The 18,645-nt window shown below is 42.6% G+C and overlaps 1 protein-coding gene across 1 annotated transcript; it reads left to right on the top strand.

Annotated features, from left to right (window-relative positions):
- The first annotated feature begins 2,241 nt into the window (after positions 1–2,241).
- Positions 2,242–9,881, top strand: LOC121615594 (leucine-rich repeat-containing protein 52-like). The gene is made up of 2 exons (XM_041949981.1): positions 2,242–2,890; positions 9,553–9,881. The coding sequence occupies exons 1-2, from the start codon at positions 2,242–2,244 to the stop codon at positions 9,879–9,881; spliced, it is 978 nt and encodes a 325-aa protein (XP_041805915.1).
- Positions 9,882–18,645: the final 8,764 nt, after the last annotated feature.

The following is an 18,645-nucleotide window of genomic DNA, read 5'->3' as shown; positions in this document are numbered from 1 at the left end:
TGCTTTATAATGAGCTTTTCCTCTACATTTCACAACTTATCTGTCATACTGTTCATAATGTAGGATGACATGGCGGTGAAAAAATGTTGAGGCGTGTCATAGACCATGCTAAGACTGACACTTAATCATTCCAGTGACCACTGCATGATGCCAGGATAACATTTGTGAACAAAGGAAGTTATGAGAGCGTAGATGGAGATATGGCAGAGGTTATGGTTTACTGGAGAAAGCATGCAGCCTGTATTTTGAAGAGATTATTCTTACCTGTTGTGATTGCGCTTAGGAACAATCTAGTTGGTTGATTAAATTTGGGATATAGCCTTTCTTTTAGATGTTTTTTTTCTTTGAGTCCATCACATACAGTCTTCCCCTTTTGTTTCCCAGGCTGGCATAGTGTTCCAACTCCTCACTGAAGCTGGGAATATGATGTTTCCTGAAATATTCAAGCCTAAAACCTCAGAAATGGCAGCAGTATTCCATCAAATGGAAATAATAGAAATGTCTTGTCCACCATTTTATAGCAAAATATTTTCCAAAAATTCAGCCTGACATGTTTCAACCTGGTATCACACCGTGTGGAAACTTTCGGATGCCATCAAGAGCTTGAAATGACTGAACAGCAGGCGTTATGAGTGGGCCACTGCTTGTTCATAGGTTAAATAATACATTAGTACATGTTGTAAATATTAAAGCAAAATAGAATAGTCCTAAGCATTGGTCTTGTGTACCAGTCAAGCTGTAAACCATGCATTAGAAATGAAAGTATATATGAAGATTGTTGCAGGCTGCTGCTCACTGTGTAAAACATTACCCAGTATTTGTCACTAGATGTCCTCATAAAGTCACTGAATATCCTTGACAGAAACAGCTGTATGGATTAGTTCAGTCCACAGGATGGCAAGTGTGAAATAGCATTAGCTTATGCATGATTATAGGCCTCCTGCTCTATTTTTCGTCACCTGCGAATATACACAGGGAAAAAACCTAAAATTCATTTTGTGGATGTACGTGAGAGAGAAACAGAATGAGCGTGGTCAGTGCGCAGCGGGCTGTTGAGTGTCCAGTTTCACCGACTGTCAGCGGCACATCTGTCCTCCTCCTCCTCCATCATGCTGAGTCTGATTCAGCACTTCAACACCTACACAGGGAACCAAGAATAGACTCAGAACTCATACTGAGACTGGAGAGAGGAGAAAAACAACTGCTTCCTGAGACCACCTTGTCCCATCTCATCTCGTCCCATCATCTGGCTGTATACTGGGTAGGCTTTGAATGGGGGGGGTCAGACATTGTTGTGAAAGCATCATTGCACATATAGGCCTGAATGGTGTAGACAGGCTGATATGGATCATCCCTCTCAACACATTGCTGTCATTACCCCTCTATTGTTTCCAAAGCCTAAAATGTGATCTGATCAGATATGCTAGCCTACAATATGCTTCCCAGGTGTCAGGTGCACCTGCTTTTTGTCCCACATCCACACACACACACACCTGAGGCAGCCTCATAAATAGAATCTAGCATCCATACATGGCTACAGACATATATTTATATACACATACACACATGTTTAATCTTATGTAGATGCAGCTCCCATGCACACACACAGACACACACCTGAGGCATGTGTAGATCTGTGCCTACAGCTGGGCCATTGTCGTCAGCCTTATTACGGCAGGTTCCACAGCTATGCATGGATTGCACTTTGCTGCCCCCATATGCCATTAAAAAAAAAAAAAGGTTTCCATTACCTCCGCTGCCCAGAGCTCCAGCTCACACCAAAGCGTGAGATCACTCAGCGCAACCCCCACCCCCACCCGCGCGCAGTTCAGTGCGCCCCCCTCACTTGGATTCAGTTTCGGAAAGCGAGACGATGGCAAATATGTTGTGGAACAACTGGCCGTGATCATTGCAAACCGCGCACTACGAGAGGACGTTGTGAGCGTTTACGATGTGCGAATAGATGTGTTTTGGTGGAAGAAACCCGATGAATCCATGGAATTTGAAACGGCATGAAGGCATCTGGCTGTCAAGTTCCAGACAGCGGATGCGCGCTGGATCCAGAACCAACCACAGGATGAACTGAGACATTACGCGCGAGAGGTTGCCACGGGCAAGCGTCAGGTTTGACCTCAGTGGAAATCATTTCTGGGACAAACAACTTGGTGAGGATGTATCAATGAAGAATGTGACTGCGACTCACTCTCTCCAAACGGGCTGGATGAAGCCCTCGGCGGTGTCATGCGTCTTGCCCCGCAGCCAAGCGCGCAACCCTTGCGGCTCATAGTCCTGCTCCTCCTCACCGCGGGGGTGAACTCATCCCCGGTGCTCTCTTCGGGCTGCCCAGACAGGTGTGTGTGTGATGACCAGCTGGTGGTTCAATGCGCTGGGCAGCACCTCACCACCTTCCCGGTCAACTTGCCGCTGGCCACGCGGCAGCTCATCATCTCCAACAACCGCATCGTGGAGCTGCCGCCGCTCGCGCTCAACTACCTCTCCGATCTGGTGTACCTGGACTGCAGCAACAACTCCCTGACGGAGATATCCGAGTCCACGTTTGGGAATCTGCGGAAGCTGGCCTACCTGGACCTCTCCTTCAACACCTTGAGCCGGATCGAGGACAGGACGTTCGGCCCCTTGGCGAGCCTGGTGATGCTGAGGATGACGGACAACCCGGGGCTCTCAGAGATTCACCAGGACGCGTTTGCAGAAAACGCGGCCCTCCAGGTGCTGGATGTGAGTCGGAACAACCTGACGGTCCTTAACATCACCTCCCTGATCGCGCTGCCCGCCCTGCGCTCCGTGGGGCTCAGCGGGAACCCGTGGAGCTGCGAGTGCGACAACGAGGACCTGTGCCTTTGGGTGCACCTGGAGGGCTTCAAGTTCCAAGGTTTTATATCAATCATCTATTCTCTTTTATTGTAATGTCATATAAGGTGACACAACACAACCCTTACTGCTCTTTCTTTCTTTAGTATCAAGTGGAGAGGCCCCAGAGAGCCAATCACAAATAAGAGCTGTCGTGCTCCAGTTATTAATTATTAGATAATGCCCTGTTATGTAAACTATTGGCCTTTTGCTGGTGGCTGCCCTCAATAAACAGCCTGTATGCCTTGGAAGGATAAAGGCTTATTTATGTAGCACCTTCCATACAACAAATACAGCTGTTAGTGTTTTATACAAATCAGGGACATCCGAGAAATTGTTGTGAAAGAGAAAGCAGACACTTAATTAGCAGATAAACATTGAATGGTACCACTCTCTGATGAGGCACCGGTTATAAAGCGTTTAAAGTTGTATAAACGGTTGATAAATAATTCATTTAAGCTTTACATAAGCCATTACTGAGACCGGCTATGGGGTTGCCAGGTTGTGAAAAAATCCTTGCTTCTTGAATTATCGCCTGATTAACCTGTTACGCCCTTGGCAGAAATGACCTAGGCCCCTATTGACCCCCTGTTCCTCCTACTCTCTGTGGAATGTGATTGGTTGCATAATAATCAATTTAAACACTTTAAAATCGGAATATAAAACAAGTAAGAGCGCAACTGATATGATGAAGATCAAGATTTTGACACAGGGGCCTCCTTCAAGACCGTGCCACGAGATTACAAAATAAAGCAGGGCCCACCTAAGGGGCCTCATGTCATCATGTCACTTGGTATTGTGCTTTAATGTTGTGTATTCCCATAATATATTTCCAGATAAAAATAGCATTAACCAGCTAATATGCAGTAAGATTTTGGGCAGTTTTAGAAATACAGCCTCACTTCTGTTTATCCTCCTCCAGCATGACAAACATCAGCCAGAGGGATTTTTCACAACCTGGCAACCATAAGAGTGTTGATATTAATGGTTTATGACAGATTTATAAAGCCTTTATAAACCCTTAATAAAAGGTTCCTTATTAAAAGTCAGGAGTTAAAAACAAAAAAAGAGAAAAACAACAGCAGAAGTGATTCGTAACAAAATGGCAGTAACATCTCCTTCAGACCCCTTCATGACTCCATGCTTCTCAGGCACATGCGGAGCCCTCGCTGCTGGATTCCCCTCATTAACCCCCCCCCCGTCACGCCACGCCATCATCTCCCACACTTTTATTACGTCAGCGGCGGCGGATAGGGCGCCTCGTGCGAGAGACGCTGCTGAACGCGCACCGTTCCGCACGCATGTTCGCTGCAGACCGCGAAGTTGAGCCCCCCCCCCCCTTCCGCTCCGAGCGGGACGAGGCGCAGGTGACGGCGGCGGAGCGTGGCAGCGTTCAGGCGATCAGATGACAGAGAGGCTGAAAGAGGATCGCAGGCGGGGAGCCGGTTCATGTCTCCTCTCGCCTCTCAGCTCATTGACCCAGCTCTGCGCTCTGGGAGGAAAACATCTTTTATCGTGAAACTACCAATCGGTCTTTACTTTATCCAGCTATTCGGATACCGTGACGCAGGTGTGATCAGTGGGTCGTGGTCGCGCCATCAAGTATCGATCCCCTCTTTTTGTTTCAGCGCTGTCGAGCTGATAGATGTGTCTGATATTCAGCAGTCTTTCTTACTTTGAGTTATTATGCTCATGCTGTGGTGTGGATGTGTCACTATGCAAAAGGGCCAGTTATAATTCTAACACCACAGCTACAACACACCTGCACCACTTAATAGGAACCCCCCCACCCCACCCACAGACACGGACAATGCATAGAATTGCATTCATTTCCTCCAGACTTACCCTAACTATAACCACTGCTTGCCTAAACCTAATCTTTACCTGAACCTAACCTTTACCTGAACCTTACCTTACACTAACCTTAACCTAAGTCTTCACCTTAAAATCTAAAGATTTATGTTAAGGGGACTCGCGTTTTGTCCCCATAAGGAAGGCAAATCCCCACAATGTGACCGTGTAAACAGATTTATGTCCCCACAACGAGTAATGCACGTTCACACACACACACACACACACACACACACTACACTATAGTTGATGGTCCCTGTGCAGCTTAGGCCGGATCCAAATGAGTCCTGCAAGAGCTGTCCTATTTTCTAGCTGCTCATTGCCTTTTGTCTTGCTTAATTTGGAGTGGAGCCTCTTCCAGTGACAGCTGCCAGCGAGCGAGAAGGCGGACACATAGATGCACACACACACTCTCTACCTCTGTCATGTATACACACAGTCTGTCCGCCTCTTTCAAGCAGACAGCGCAGGCAGTTCCTCTTAAACCGAGTACCTTGTCTCGCATGTGGAAAGTCATAATAAATGGAAACACACACACACACACACACACGTATGCATAAAATTTCACAAGTACAGAGTTACTGATTCATGCATTTAGACAGACAAACACAGATAAAGCACACTTTTAGTGCTTGAGGGGGGGTGGGGGTGGCAGGAGGATAACATTCTGGAGACGACTGTGTTTCGGCTGTGAGTTTCGTCTCTGCAGCCTTGCTATCTCTTGTCTGGGTCTCACCTGGTTCATGCAACATGGCTCACTTGTCTCCTCGGTTTAGGAAACGCATCAATAGCAAGCGAGTGAGCGGGAGAGAGAGAGAAAGCTCCAGGAAGGAACCGACAGATTCTCCTCTGTCTCGCCTTCCTGGCTAGATTAGCACTCTCCCAGCTGTTATATAAGGGGAGCGTCTAGAAATAGAGCAGAGAGTGTGGATGGGGGAAGGAGGGAGGGAAAGCCCTCTTCTTTGATGCCAGTCCCTTTGGGTGGAGGGAGCGGGGTGGGAGGGTGGGGTGTGTGTGTGTGAAGCCAGAAGGGTTTCCTTCTAGCTGTCAGGCACACACACACACACACAGGCACGTGCACACACACTAGCAGACTCTACAAGGACAGAGATAGAAGATGGAGAATTCTCGTGGAGGGGGTTTGTGCATGTATATATGGTAAGGGGGAGTGTGCACGTGCGTGCATGCATGGAATTGTGTGTTTATTATAGCCGGAGCCTAACAGCATATTGTGTGAACAGTGCACAGCAGCAGCAGCCTTTGGGAGGATCAGAGTACGCTTTGAATTCTCAGTGGTAGACAGAGCTTAGAGAAGCTGAATGTCCTCACGTTCCTAAGCTGCACGTTCGTTTTCAGATCTGTGAGCTGCAGATGAGCTTCTCTGAGGATGAGAACAGATATTTGTGCACTGAGGAAATACAATATTAGGAAAGCGTACATTTCAGTCATCTTATGAAATCAGCTTGTCAAGTGATTTGATTGAAAGCTACAGTGTGATCCCTCTCATCCTCTGTCACATAACACCTCCCACCAACCTGAGTCAGGTTTAACAGCAACACCTTGTACTGCTGCTGAGAGTGCATGAAGTCGTTGGCAAGCTAGCAGAGAAGTTAGTTAGCTATATGTAATAGCGGAATAATTAGCAAGCTAAATGTGATAGTTGAAAGAGTTAGCGACATGTAATAGTTGAAATAATAAGCTAAGTGTGATATTTGAAATAGTTAGCTACATGTGATAGTTGAAATAGTTAGCCACATGTAATAGTTGAAATAGTAAGCTGATAGTTGAAATAACTAGTTAAATGTAATAGTTGAAATGATTAGTTAAATGTAATTGTTGAAATAGTTAGCTACATGTGATAGTTGAAAAAGTTAGCTGAATATGATAGTTTAAAATAGTTAGCCACATGAAATAGCTGAAATAGTTAGCCACATGTAATAGTCAAAAGAATTAGCTAAATATGATAGTTGAAATAGTTAGCTACATGTGATAGTTGAAATAATTAGTTTAATGTGATAGTTAAAATAGTTAGCCACATGTAATAGTCGAAATAATTAGCTAAATGTGATATTGAAATAATTAGCTAAATATGATAGTTGAAATAGTTAGCTAAATGTAATAGTTGAAATAATTAGCTACATGTGATAGGTGAATTAGCTAGCTAAGAGACGATAAGCATTTTCTGAATTAATGAATAAGCAGTTGTTTTTTACTATTTAAATGTAATGAATAGTTATAATTACCTAAAATTAATGGACAAACAAGTGAAATAGTTAGCTAAAAGTAATTGGTAACTTATTTAAAAACTTAGATAAGAGAGGACAGTCAAAATAAATACCTAAAATTAAAAACAGGCAAACTGGTTAGCCAAAAGTACTGGTTTAGATAGTTCACTAAAAGTAATGGATAAATTGCTGAAATGATAGCTGAAACGAATGGATAAACAGATGCTAGGTAAAAGGAAACATATATGGTCAAAATGATTAGCTTTAAGCTGTCTGCAGTGCCATTTGGAAAATCATACCAAAACACTGACAATTGTTTGTCAGTTTGTATGAAATAAGTATAACAAAATACATTTTTTGTCATGTTTCTTAATATCCACTTTGAAATGAATTGACACGACCATGTTTGAAACATATTGGGTGGTCAAAGAATGGCCACTCAAGTTCATCAGATGAAAACATTTGAGAAACACTGATTTAAAGGATGTTTTTGATCCGCTGCAGTCATTACTATAATAGTAACATCAAACTCAGGCGAGAAAAACAACAACATATAACACATTATATTGATGATTTATGTGTGTAAGATTTTAACAATGTAGTAAGACAAGTATACAATTATCCAATTAAAATGATCTACAAATGATCCCGTTTTCATCTGGTCTGTTTGCTCAAACCACATTTTCATAGGAAAACATGGCGCCAAATGACGATGTGCTGTTTTAGAAACAGGGTTACAGAAGACTGTTCCCTGTGCAGAAACTTCCAAGTCTTTTGATCTCTCCCAGCAGGAATTCCCCCGAGCACAAACGCTTGGAAAAAACAGAAGCCAATTAAAAACAGTGGCCGCGTGGAGACGGAAGCGCTCTGTTGTGTTGTGCTGTGTTTCTGCTCACAGCAACAAAAGACTCAGCCAGGTTTCGGGATTATTTTCCGAAAATGCTTCTCTTGACAGGCGTCATGTGGCGTATTTAATTTTGACTGATAGGCCTTTTAAAATGGCATCCATCTGCTGTAGTTTTCTGAGAGAGAAGGAACTCGGCATTTCCATTAGGATTTGTGGATTTCAGTGAGGTCTTAGTGGTAGTCATACCCAACGCCTGACGATGAGGAACCTTATTATCTGCGGTTTCAGGCAGACACAAAGGCTCAAGTCACTCTCTAATCCTGTGCAGGAGAAAGGAATTTGAATTATTCATCCATGATTTTAAAAAAATATATGATTTAATGCTGCATCAACTGAACTCTGTGGCACACAGGCAGCTTCTTAGGCCTTTCAGTTTCCTGATAAAGAAGGCAACATTGTTACGCTGGTGCAGTTTTCTACATTTTAGTCTTTAGCTGCGTGATCTTGAATATGTTACCGATATCTTCAGCTCCGTTTGCTTAAAATGTTCCGCATTTATTTAACAGGCTGCTCTGTTTAATACAATATGTGTAAGAGTTTTCTTGCTAAGCTACGTTAAACATCAAAGCATCATTTAAATCATATGAGGTCTTTAGGTTTGCTGTATGTAAATAGAGTTACTGTGTATTTGCAAAGGAGATCAGCCATTAAATGCACTTTGACAGCCCCGGAAGCTCTCAGGCAACTTCTTACTGAGTGACGTGTTCCTGCCTGAACACTTTATTTTAGTTTTAGTTATTTCACATGACAGATTTCTGGAGGTACGTGGCACCACCTTGGTGTGCACCAATCAGAGCCGTCAGCATTTGAGTTTTTGAGCATCAAACTCTTAATTAAAAAAACAACTATGGATGAATTTTTTAACAAATTTGAACTTTGCTAGTTGCTTATTTCATTAATTAATTCATGAATATTTAATGTTATAGAAAACCAATTCTGATTTTGAATCAGCTGTTCAGAGGCTTTAAAATCAAATACAACCCTGATTCCAAAGAGAGTCAGGACTCCACATAAAACATAAATAAAAACTGTTTACCTGTGGAATGATCCAAACAGGTGTTTTTGGAGCGTTCCACAACTTCCCCAGTCTGTTGTTGCTCCCTGTTTGAAACGTGTTGCTTCATCAAGTTCAGAATAAGAAGATATTTACAAAAATCAATGAGGCTGATCAGTTTAAAAATTAAATATGTTGTCTTTGTTCTGTTTTCATTGAGCAAATGGAAAAAAAATGGATTAGCAAATTAGGACATTCTGTTTTATCTATGTTTTACACTTTCCTAACTTTTCTGGAATCAGGGTTGTTTTTCTCCTTCTTTATTAAACCAAAGCAATATTTTACAGACAAACATACAGTTTTACTTGCTGCTGCTAAGGGACAATTGCTTTTATTCCTGGATTGACGTCATGAAGAAATGCAAACCCTGCACATCTCTGTAAGCCCAAAACAAGATGACTCAGTATTCTGAATAATACCCCTCCAAGACAGCTGACCTGCTTAATGTATTTTGTTTATTATAACACTTCCAGCCTGGAGTTCAGATATATAAGAAAAGAGGGACAATGCATTTTTCTCTACAGTGCACTTCATTGTTGCAATTTTTCCAAGAAATTTCCCACCCAAGTATGATGATGCACTGTATCCTGTTGTCCTGTGATTAATCCTTTGTCGTTCCTTCTTGTGTGTGTGTGTCTGTGTGACAGATGAGGGCCAGACGGTGTGCGGCTCACCCGCTGACATGCAGGGCCGTCGTCTGGGTGAGGTGGGCATCCAGCTACGGACGTTATGTCACCAGACTCTGGGCTCCTGGGACTACCTTTTCTTCGTCGTCATCGGCTTTGTCATCTTTGCTGCCGGCACCGTGTCGGCCTGGGTGATGGGCGTCATTATGGTGCTCTATGAGCGCTACATCAAGAAGAAAGACGATCAGCTGGACGTGGACGAGGACGAGGAAGCCAGTGAGACGGGTCGCACCTCGCGGGCCAGGAGTGACCATGGCAATGGGAATCTGAAAACACCACATACTGTTTAAAAGATGTGTTTTCCAGTTTGCCCGCCATGGATTCCCACAGTGCCTCCTGCTCACTTCCAGGACTGTCTGTCAAGTCTGAAGAGACTCCAGTCAAAACGGGTCTATTTAACAGGCTCAGCTCTGAAGGAGGAGAGAGAGGATTCGACAGACACCAGGAGTTTCATGGGTCTCATTTGTTGTGTGCTTACAGGTGATGTAACACACGCGCTGGCTGCCATTATGGAGGTTCCCGGCCCTTGAGCGTTACTGACCGTGTATGCAAATGTATGACTTTGCTACATGGTTCATTACTTTGTAATGTTTGACTGGGATGTGGTCATACAGAGCGACAGAGGAGGCCAGCTGGTTATCCTGTGAGCAGCGAGCTGCTCCGACTATAACAGAATGTTTCAGCTGGTAATCAGCTCGATATGAGCACATGCTCACTTTGGCTTGTTTACCAGAGTTGATGCTCATATTTACCAGCTCCACATTTTGGTAATTTTGATACCACTTTCATATCTGTCCATTAAATAAGCAGCTACAGCAGGTAGCTTTGCTCAGATAAAAACTGGAAACAGGGAAACAGTGGCTCTATCAATAGTTTAAAGCTCATTAATAATGTTATGTCTACTTTGTTTTATTGACCAGGAGCAGGAACTTCATTTTATAATCATTGTAACAGTCAGGCAGGTAAAACCCCACAAAACAGCAAATTGTCATTTTTTCATTTTAGTTTCTAGCTGCTTCAGCCTGTTTGGCTGCTGGCTGTAGCCACAGTATATATTTAACAGACAGATATGACAGTGAAATCAATCTCATTCAACTCTTGGCAAGAAAGTGAATAAGAGTGTTTCCCAGCTCAGACCATCAAGCTTCAGCTGGTTTAAACTGCTTGTTTTTCAAAAGATTTTGCCAGTGGGAAAAAATAATAAAATTGAGTTTATTTTCAAATAAATGTGCACAATGTTTCTTTGTTGATTGTTACTTTTTATAACCATGAAGTATTTCCCTACAATTAGAGATGCAGAGATGAGGCAAAAGTCAAAAGATCCTAAGACAAAGGCGGTTTTCTCAGTAATGCAAAATTATAAAAATCACATGTCATGTTATACAGTTTGTTTGCACCTATAATGTTACAATTTGGATATATACGCCTGCATCCCATGCATATGACTATTTCAAGACCCTATTCAAATAGTATTATTTCCCCACAAAAAATTCCTCAGTGGACCTCCATGATGGCAACAAGCATAACAGGATAATTGTGACTCAGCTTCGCAGCCTCTACGTGATATTTGAAGTGGTGTGGTCATTGTACTCACAGGTATCAGAGGAGAGGATTAAATGCATTTATACAATGCATCTATGCTGGTGTAGATGAATAAATGCGTGCACACGCACACTTTAGAGTGTACTATGTAGCTGTGCGTGTGATTGAGCTTTTGCAGATGCAAGCGTGTCGATCTTTGGTCGAGTGGTTTTGCACCGATAGCTCACGTCCCTCATCTGTTAGCCCAGAAGCAAACTGCAGCCAAGGTTTTCGTGCCGAGGATCTATTTGTGAAGTTTCGAGGTGACATGTGCCGGCTGATGAGGTCTGTTTTGGCAGTGGGCCCTGATGGATGGCAAGTAAACAGGAGAGTGTGATAAGTGTTTTCTACTTCATCCTGTCTTTGTTGGCTCGCTGGTTTGAGTGCGGTGTCCTATCTGTTCCTGCATGCACTGTTGATGCACCAAAAAGCCTTACGAGGTGTGGACAAGCTTTGAGGGGGAGGGAAACAGGATTTACTGCAACAGACAAAATATCCTAAATCTAATCATTTGAGAGGAATCCTAATTTCTTAATAAATGAAGTTTTTATTTACAGTTTTTATTTATACTTCGAAATTGAGTGAATTTAAAAGCAAATTATTCCAAGCCCTGTGTTAAATGAATCCACAGACATGTTACAGTTTTACAGCAATAAGACAGTTAATGCTGTCAGGAAAAGCAGCATCACTTTAGTCCACAACGCTAAATATCAGCACCTGATGTGTGTGATGTTTCGCCTCCAGTTTGCAACAGCTCCAATCAAAAACTTTGCCCAGCGTGACCACTTGCATATTTTTTGCTCATAGTAACCTGGCTGCAACACTCCACTGACCCTGACATCGACTGTTATGATCTTAGGAGGGAGCAGAATTCAGTAGGCTGTAGGCAGCTGCTCCGATATGCCGTGCTCTGTGTGTGTGCTGTATCTGTAGAATCAGTTGTGTCTCAGAATTATTTACTTGATTTAAGGACAAATATTTAACTTTTTTAAGGACCGGAGAGAGAGAGAGAGGGCGTCCTCTCACAGTGTTTGGACCAGCTGGTTTTCCGTCACTTTATGGAGTGCATATTTTACTGTATTCAGGTTTTATTATGAAAGTGCTCAGATTCACGTGTTTTGGATGTATGCAAGTCCAAGTTACTGCAATAATAGTGACATCTCGCCGCTGCGTCAGCAAGGTAAAATACCTTGAAGACATTTTGACATGTCACAGTAGGAAAAGCATCTAGATGATAAAACGAATGACGGCTGAATTCCATTTAGCTGTTTCTGTTTCAGGGTCCTGGTATTGTGCCTGCTAGCTCACTACTGTCATCACTTGCTGGTACAATGGTGCTTTTTCTACTACGACAAGTCAAAACGTCTGTGTTATTTTGATGTTATGTGACTTTTCCTCATTAACCTCATTAACTGTCCAGATGTTGACTGACTACCAGGCCGTGAGAAGCGAGGAGGTTGTGGTACAAGCACATATAATTTTGAGGAATCTGATTATTAGCATGGAGATGTAGTTATTGGGTACTTGTATGATGAAAATGTGAAGACAGAACAGTAAATCCACGCTCTGACTCTGCACAATCTGTTATAATACTACTGAGAAACCTCTCTTCACACATTTATTGGCACTCGTGTGTGCTTATTGTTAGGATTGGTCCAAAATGAACTCCAAATACAAACTTGTTGATCTAACTAACAAATTGCGAGTATAATAATAATGTATTATTCAGTATAAACATGCTGGTTATGGATGTTTGTGTGTCAAATGCAAAGTTTATTTTCTGCTTTGACCAGACTAGACATTTTTATTTTTCACACAGGCTGACCTCCAGCATGAAAACCACAGGTGTAAATAGTAACATAAATTATGGCGGCATTCCATTCAGGTGTTCAGGCGTCAGGTCTCATGCATCATTAATGTTATTAATTACCCCTGTGCTTTTCCTGTAATGAAAATTCTGAACAATTACTGTGAAAAAATGTCTGTTGTGAAGAAGCAGAAGCAATTTATTACTCCACTGATATAAGACACTTGTGTGTGCGTGTTTTCTCGCACTCGCTCGTCATATATGGGAGCGATCTTGATCAATGGCAATAAGCGTAGCTATGCATGCACTAACCTAAACATGCTTACTGGCATGACATATAGAAGTAGACGCCAGAAGTGTCAGATAGTGAAGATAGTGACCCATGTCCTGCACCTGAAAGTTGCCTACTGAAGCAGGATGCTGAGCTGCCTCTGAACATTTCAACCGCCGGTTGCTGGTTGCTCTCGTGGCTTTGGATGTAATATTTGCATGGGCTCCTTCAGTATATAAAAAATGCATCGGATAATGTGCATGTCTGTTGATTTCTGTGCAGTAAACTCTCACCTATATCTACATACAGTACATGCATTTATGAGGTAGTCTCAGCTGTGAGGGTGTATCACATTCCGATGATTAGGTCATGTGACGCTACAGGCAAGGGTGAGGGTGCGGCCTGGAAATAGGAGAGCTGTTGTCCTAATTCATGTCAGCACAGTGACACAGATGGAATGACAAGAAATACCCACATGTCTCCGTTTCTTAATACACATGTACATAGTTGCTATTCTTATGTACAGCACACAAGGCGAACACTCTCAGCTTTGACAGTTTTTGCTCCATATGGGGACTCGGAGCTACTTTATAGAAGCTGAATATGCTGAGCCTCAATAATATACTAAGTGGATGAGCTGAAATTCAATATTCTGCATTTTTTCCACCCCCACACTGCAAACCCAGACCATATTTAGAGGCACATGTATGCATGTGCTCAGACACACAGAGACAAAAAGCATCACTTCTGCCTCCATATTCGACTCCAACACAAGTCACCTCACCTCAGTACAATGTGCTATGTAAAAGCTTAGAAGAAGTGCTCTTCTCTCACTAATGCTACATTACTGACACTAACCAGAACAGCATCTTCCCACATAAATAAAAAAAAAGTCTAAAGTTTTAAAGAGCTAGATGTTTTTGGAAATACGCTCATTTTACGTTTTACACACGCTTTCTTGCGAAGAGAGATAAGAAGACCAATACCACTTTCATGTCTGTACACTGAGCAATTGTACATGCACAAAATATTCTGGTTGTTGCCCTTATTCTGAAAAAGACAATTTTCCTACTAAGCTGTTTACACGGCTAATAAAAAAATGAATGTTCTATTGATATTCCTGTTTATATGCAGCTGTGCATACCAACACAGCCTCACTCAACCACCTTCTTGAAAAGGTCAGCGTAGCAATATTTGTGCATGTCCAAAAACCTGTTGATATTCACGTCTTTCATCGTGTTTAAAAGCAGGTGTGTTTTTTCCTTCCGACTGGAAATGTGGGCTTTGCTTTTGTGCATCTCCAGCCTCACAAGCTGTCCACTAGGCAATGCATGGAGCAAGATTGTGACACATGGCCTCATGTGTCACAATCTGCTGTAAAAACCCCAATGAGACATATAGCACATGTCCAAAGAATGCTCCTAAATCTGGAATAATATGGGCATACCCCACAACAAGGCCTAATTCAGAAAATCAAACTGGAATATGTTGTTAACCCATAGAAAATTTGTAATATTGTCATATTTAGAATAACAGTGGCATATTAGTGTGCATGTAAATGTAGTACTGTAAATATCAAACCACAATCAGCAGCCGATTAGCTTAGCTTAGCATAAAGACTGGAAGCAGCTAGCCCGGCTCTGTCTACCAGCACCTTTACCACTCACTGATTAACACATTTTTATCTTGTTCATTTAAACCATAGAAAAAGCTAACTATAAAAATAAGAAACGGTGGTTATATGTGTGTCAGATTGTGCTAAGCTAAGCTAACAGGCTACTGACTGTAGCTTCAGTGTACAAACATCGGAGTGATGTGGCAAGAAAGCCAATGAGCATATTTCCCAAAATGTTGAACCGTTGTTTTCAGTTATAATGATATTAATGGGGACATTGTTGCACTAGAGTATAGATAGAGCAGAGATGCACTAGGCCAGCTACAGTCACATCAACAGTACAGCTATGACTGTGAGCCAGTTTGGCGAATAGAGGAGGAAATGCACACCGCTGCTGCGTGCAGAAGCTCCTGCAGCCTTCTTTCCTGCCTGTGGTTGTTTATCTCGCGTTTTTTGCACCACTGTGTGCGTCTCCTGAGCCGGAGGCAAACTGGCCGCTGTGAAACGCCCTCGGACGGGAGATGTGACATCAAGCAAGAATGGCTCTAACCGACCGTAATAGCCCTCTGACACATCCACTTACAAGCATGCTCACTCACACACAGACACACAAAATGGGAAGAAATTCCTTTCGTCACAGAGCGGTGGAATGACTTAGACCAAAGTTAGAAATGAGGGACATATTTCCAGAGACTGGTGCTTGGAAACTGGGTGCCTGTGTTTCAGTTATTTCAACAAAATGTCATCATGAATCACTGCCACATATGGATGACAGCACCAAAGTACTGTCTGCCAAACACAACCACCCTTACTTCTGTGCTGAACTGGAGCACTCGAGCCAGAACATGGAGGAGCTGCTGCAACTTATATTAAGTTAAAGATATTTCTTACGCTTACAATTGTAAACATACAAACAGTGTATAATGACTGCTCCTGTTTTGTACTTTCTTTTGCTTTGGATGTTTGTCAGTTCATATTTTGACCACAGCGAAGCACAAGAAGAGGGACAGGAATAAGCAAAAGGCCTGAGTTTTCTCCATCATCATCATCACATCACAGTATTAACAGAAATGGTTTGTCTGCTGGAATTTATTTCAACTTAATGAACTAATAGTACTCGATCCTATGTTACATACTGTATGTTTTACTATTGATTGATGGAGAAGAGTAAACCCCTGCCTCCACTTGGCAGAGAGGAGGATGGTCCTACTGCTGTTACATATCTGCACACAGGCTCAGGGGCCTGCCAACTCTGTATCCTTCCCCAGCAATAAAAGGTCATTTGAGAGGAGATGGTGTGTCCTTTTGTGCGTCATAGTAATGCCTGGAGAAGTGTTTTTTTTATTTTGTTTTGTTTTGTTTTTTTTACTTGTCTTGTTGTTCAACCTCTTCCTGCTCTTTGAATGCACTTTTTCCCTCTTTTGCTCTCTGGGTATTTCTAAGGTTAGCAGGTGTCTAATGAGCATCCAAGTCAAAAACCTGCATGTCGGCTGCATGGTCTCCACTGGGGCCTTGTTAGCCGCACAAATACACACACTGCACAAGCACTGCACACACTAGTGAACTAGTGGGTGCATACACACTCACAGCTGGAGATGTGTTGCATTGTATATCTGGGTGTATTCTCGGTGCCCAGACTGGTTATCAATTACATTAATCCAATGGAGTTGGCTGCAAAATAGAGATAACGAGATGCTTACTCACACTAAGCTCCGAGTCAAAAGCAGCACAATCATATTTTAAACTGAGGCTGGGAATCTGTAAATTGGTCAGTGGTATTTTTGCACAGTCGTGGAGCATGTCAGGGTCTTTAGTTTCCTTCCACTAACTCTGTTCCTCATCTCTCTTCATCCCTTCCATGCTTTAGCTATCTCGTCTAAAGATATTTTGGGCCATAAATCCTATTTTTGCACCTGTCAGTTCCCCTGCAGACGGCTCTATTTCCATCCTCTCTATTTCTGTTCTCTTCATGGAACAGTATGACATTTTGGATAATATGCTTATTTGTTTTCTCGCCTAGAGATAGATATGGAGATTGAGACCACTCTTATGTCTGTACAGTAAATATGAAGCTAAGTCAGATGATTAGCTTAGCATAAAGACAGGAAACACAGGGCTCCACAAGAGGGTAAAAAAAATCACTCACTACTTCACATATTATATCTTGTCTACAAAAACCTAGAGTAAAAACAACTATTCACTTTTATAATGTGCTGGACTATTTCTTGGCCGGGGATTGGTGATTTCCAGAAGTCTGCGCAACTTGGTGTTTTTGTACTTTGGGTTTTGTATGAAATGAAACACACAAGAAATAACATGTGGATTCATGATCTTTAGAGGTGCAGCAGGGTGGATGTTGCTATCTTTGGACAAACAGGTTAGCTGTCTTCCCCCCTTGCTCACAGTCTTTAGGATGAGCTAACAGGCTGCTGGCTCCAGCTACATACATGCACGCATGAATATATGTGGTACATGTGGGGGGGTCATGTGCCAGACTGTTTCTGGGCTGGGAGCAGACTGGCTAAGACATCGTCCAGCACAAAACCTTTCCAAACTTAATTTTTAAACTTTGTTTTTTGTGCGGGTTAAACACGTTCAGGAACGTGGAAGGAAGGAGCAATGCTAACTGGCTGTAGTTTCAAATTTAGCAAACAAAATCTATTCTGACTCTCGGCAAGAAAGTCAAGCCAACTAAGAGCATTTCCCTGACTGTTGAACCACTCTCATTAATTTCCTTCTCGTCTCTTTGTCTCTCCTCTTCCGTCTATCTCGGCCTCATCTGTCACTTGAATATTGATAAGCTCTTTGAACTTGAGACAGAAACTTAAGGCCTGATCAACGCACACAACTATCCGCCTGTCTCGCTTCCTTTTGGCTCCTCCATTCACCTGACCTCCTTACATGCTTCGTTTTCCACCATCACCACACACGCTATAGAGCAACCCGCAGCCCCCGGAGGGCGGTGGCATTTTCCCACACTTCTCGGGCCTTGAACTTCTCACGGGAGTGTCACACAGCGTTCACTCCGGAGGGCCTGACCTTTGATCCCACAGCGCTGCCACTGCGAGATTAATGTTAAGGGGTTGAAGCGGTTGTTAAGTGCTGACCCTGGATCAGTTGACTTAGCTCTTTTCTAACAGCCTAGCACTGGTAAGAAGATGACTAACCTGGCTGAATCACAAGCATGCAAAGCCACATCCTATTTAGTAGACCCCTTTGAATTCCTTTGGGGGATTTAAAGATGTGAATCAATGGGATGTGACACTTAAAAGTTGAACATGGTGGTGCAGCTCAAATATTCATGCAGTTTTTAATCCACTTTTTAAAAGGAATTATTAATAGACCAACTGAGAGTTGACTCTGTAGATGCCTACGAGCAGTTCTGTCTTCCAGCTGTGTTACATAAAATATAATGAATTCAGCATCTAGGATATCAGGGGAGGAGGGAGAGAGAGAGAGGGTGAGGAGGGATAACTTATTTTAGAACATGGCTGCTTTATAATGAGGCCCTCTGTACAGCCAGATAAACACAGCAGATTCAGGTCGCTCTGGTGTTTTTTGCCATTTATCAAGTATGATCTTGAATCTGAACATCTAATGACTGAATATTTTACACACACTGAGGGCAGAGCAATTCTGAAGATACAGTACCAAAGCACCCTCTAGTGACAGGTTTTGGTTCTATGCATGATTTACAACACACGCTTCTTTGGAAAACTTTATTGAGGTCAAAGACTTTCAAACTGCACCTCAGAATGATGCAAATATTAAGCAGGACAG

Source organism: Chelmon rostratus, chromosome 12 (assembly GCF_017976325.1).
Source record: "Chelmon rostratus isolate fCheRos1 chromosome 12, fCheRos1.pri, whole genome shotgun sequence".
Classification (NCBI taxonomy): domain Eukaryota; kingdom Metazoa; phylum Chordata; class Actinopteri; order Chaetodontiformes; family Chaetodontidae; genus Chelmon; species Chelmon rostratus.
This window is presented reverse-complemented; position numbering and strand designations above follow the sequence as displayed.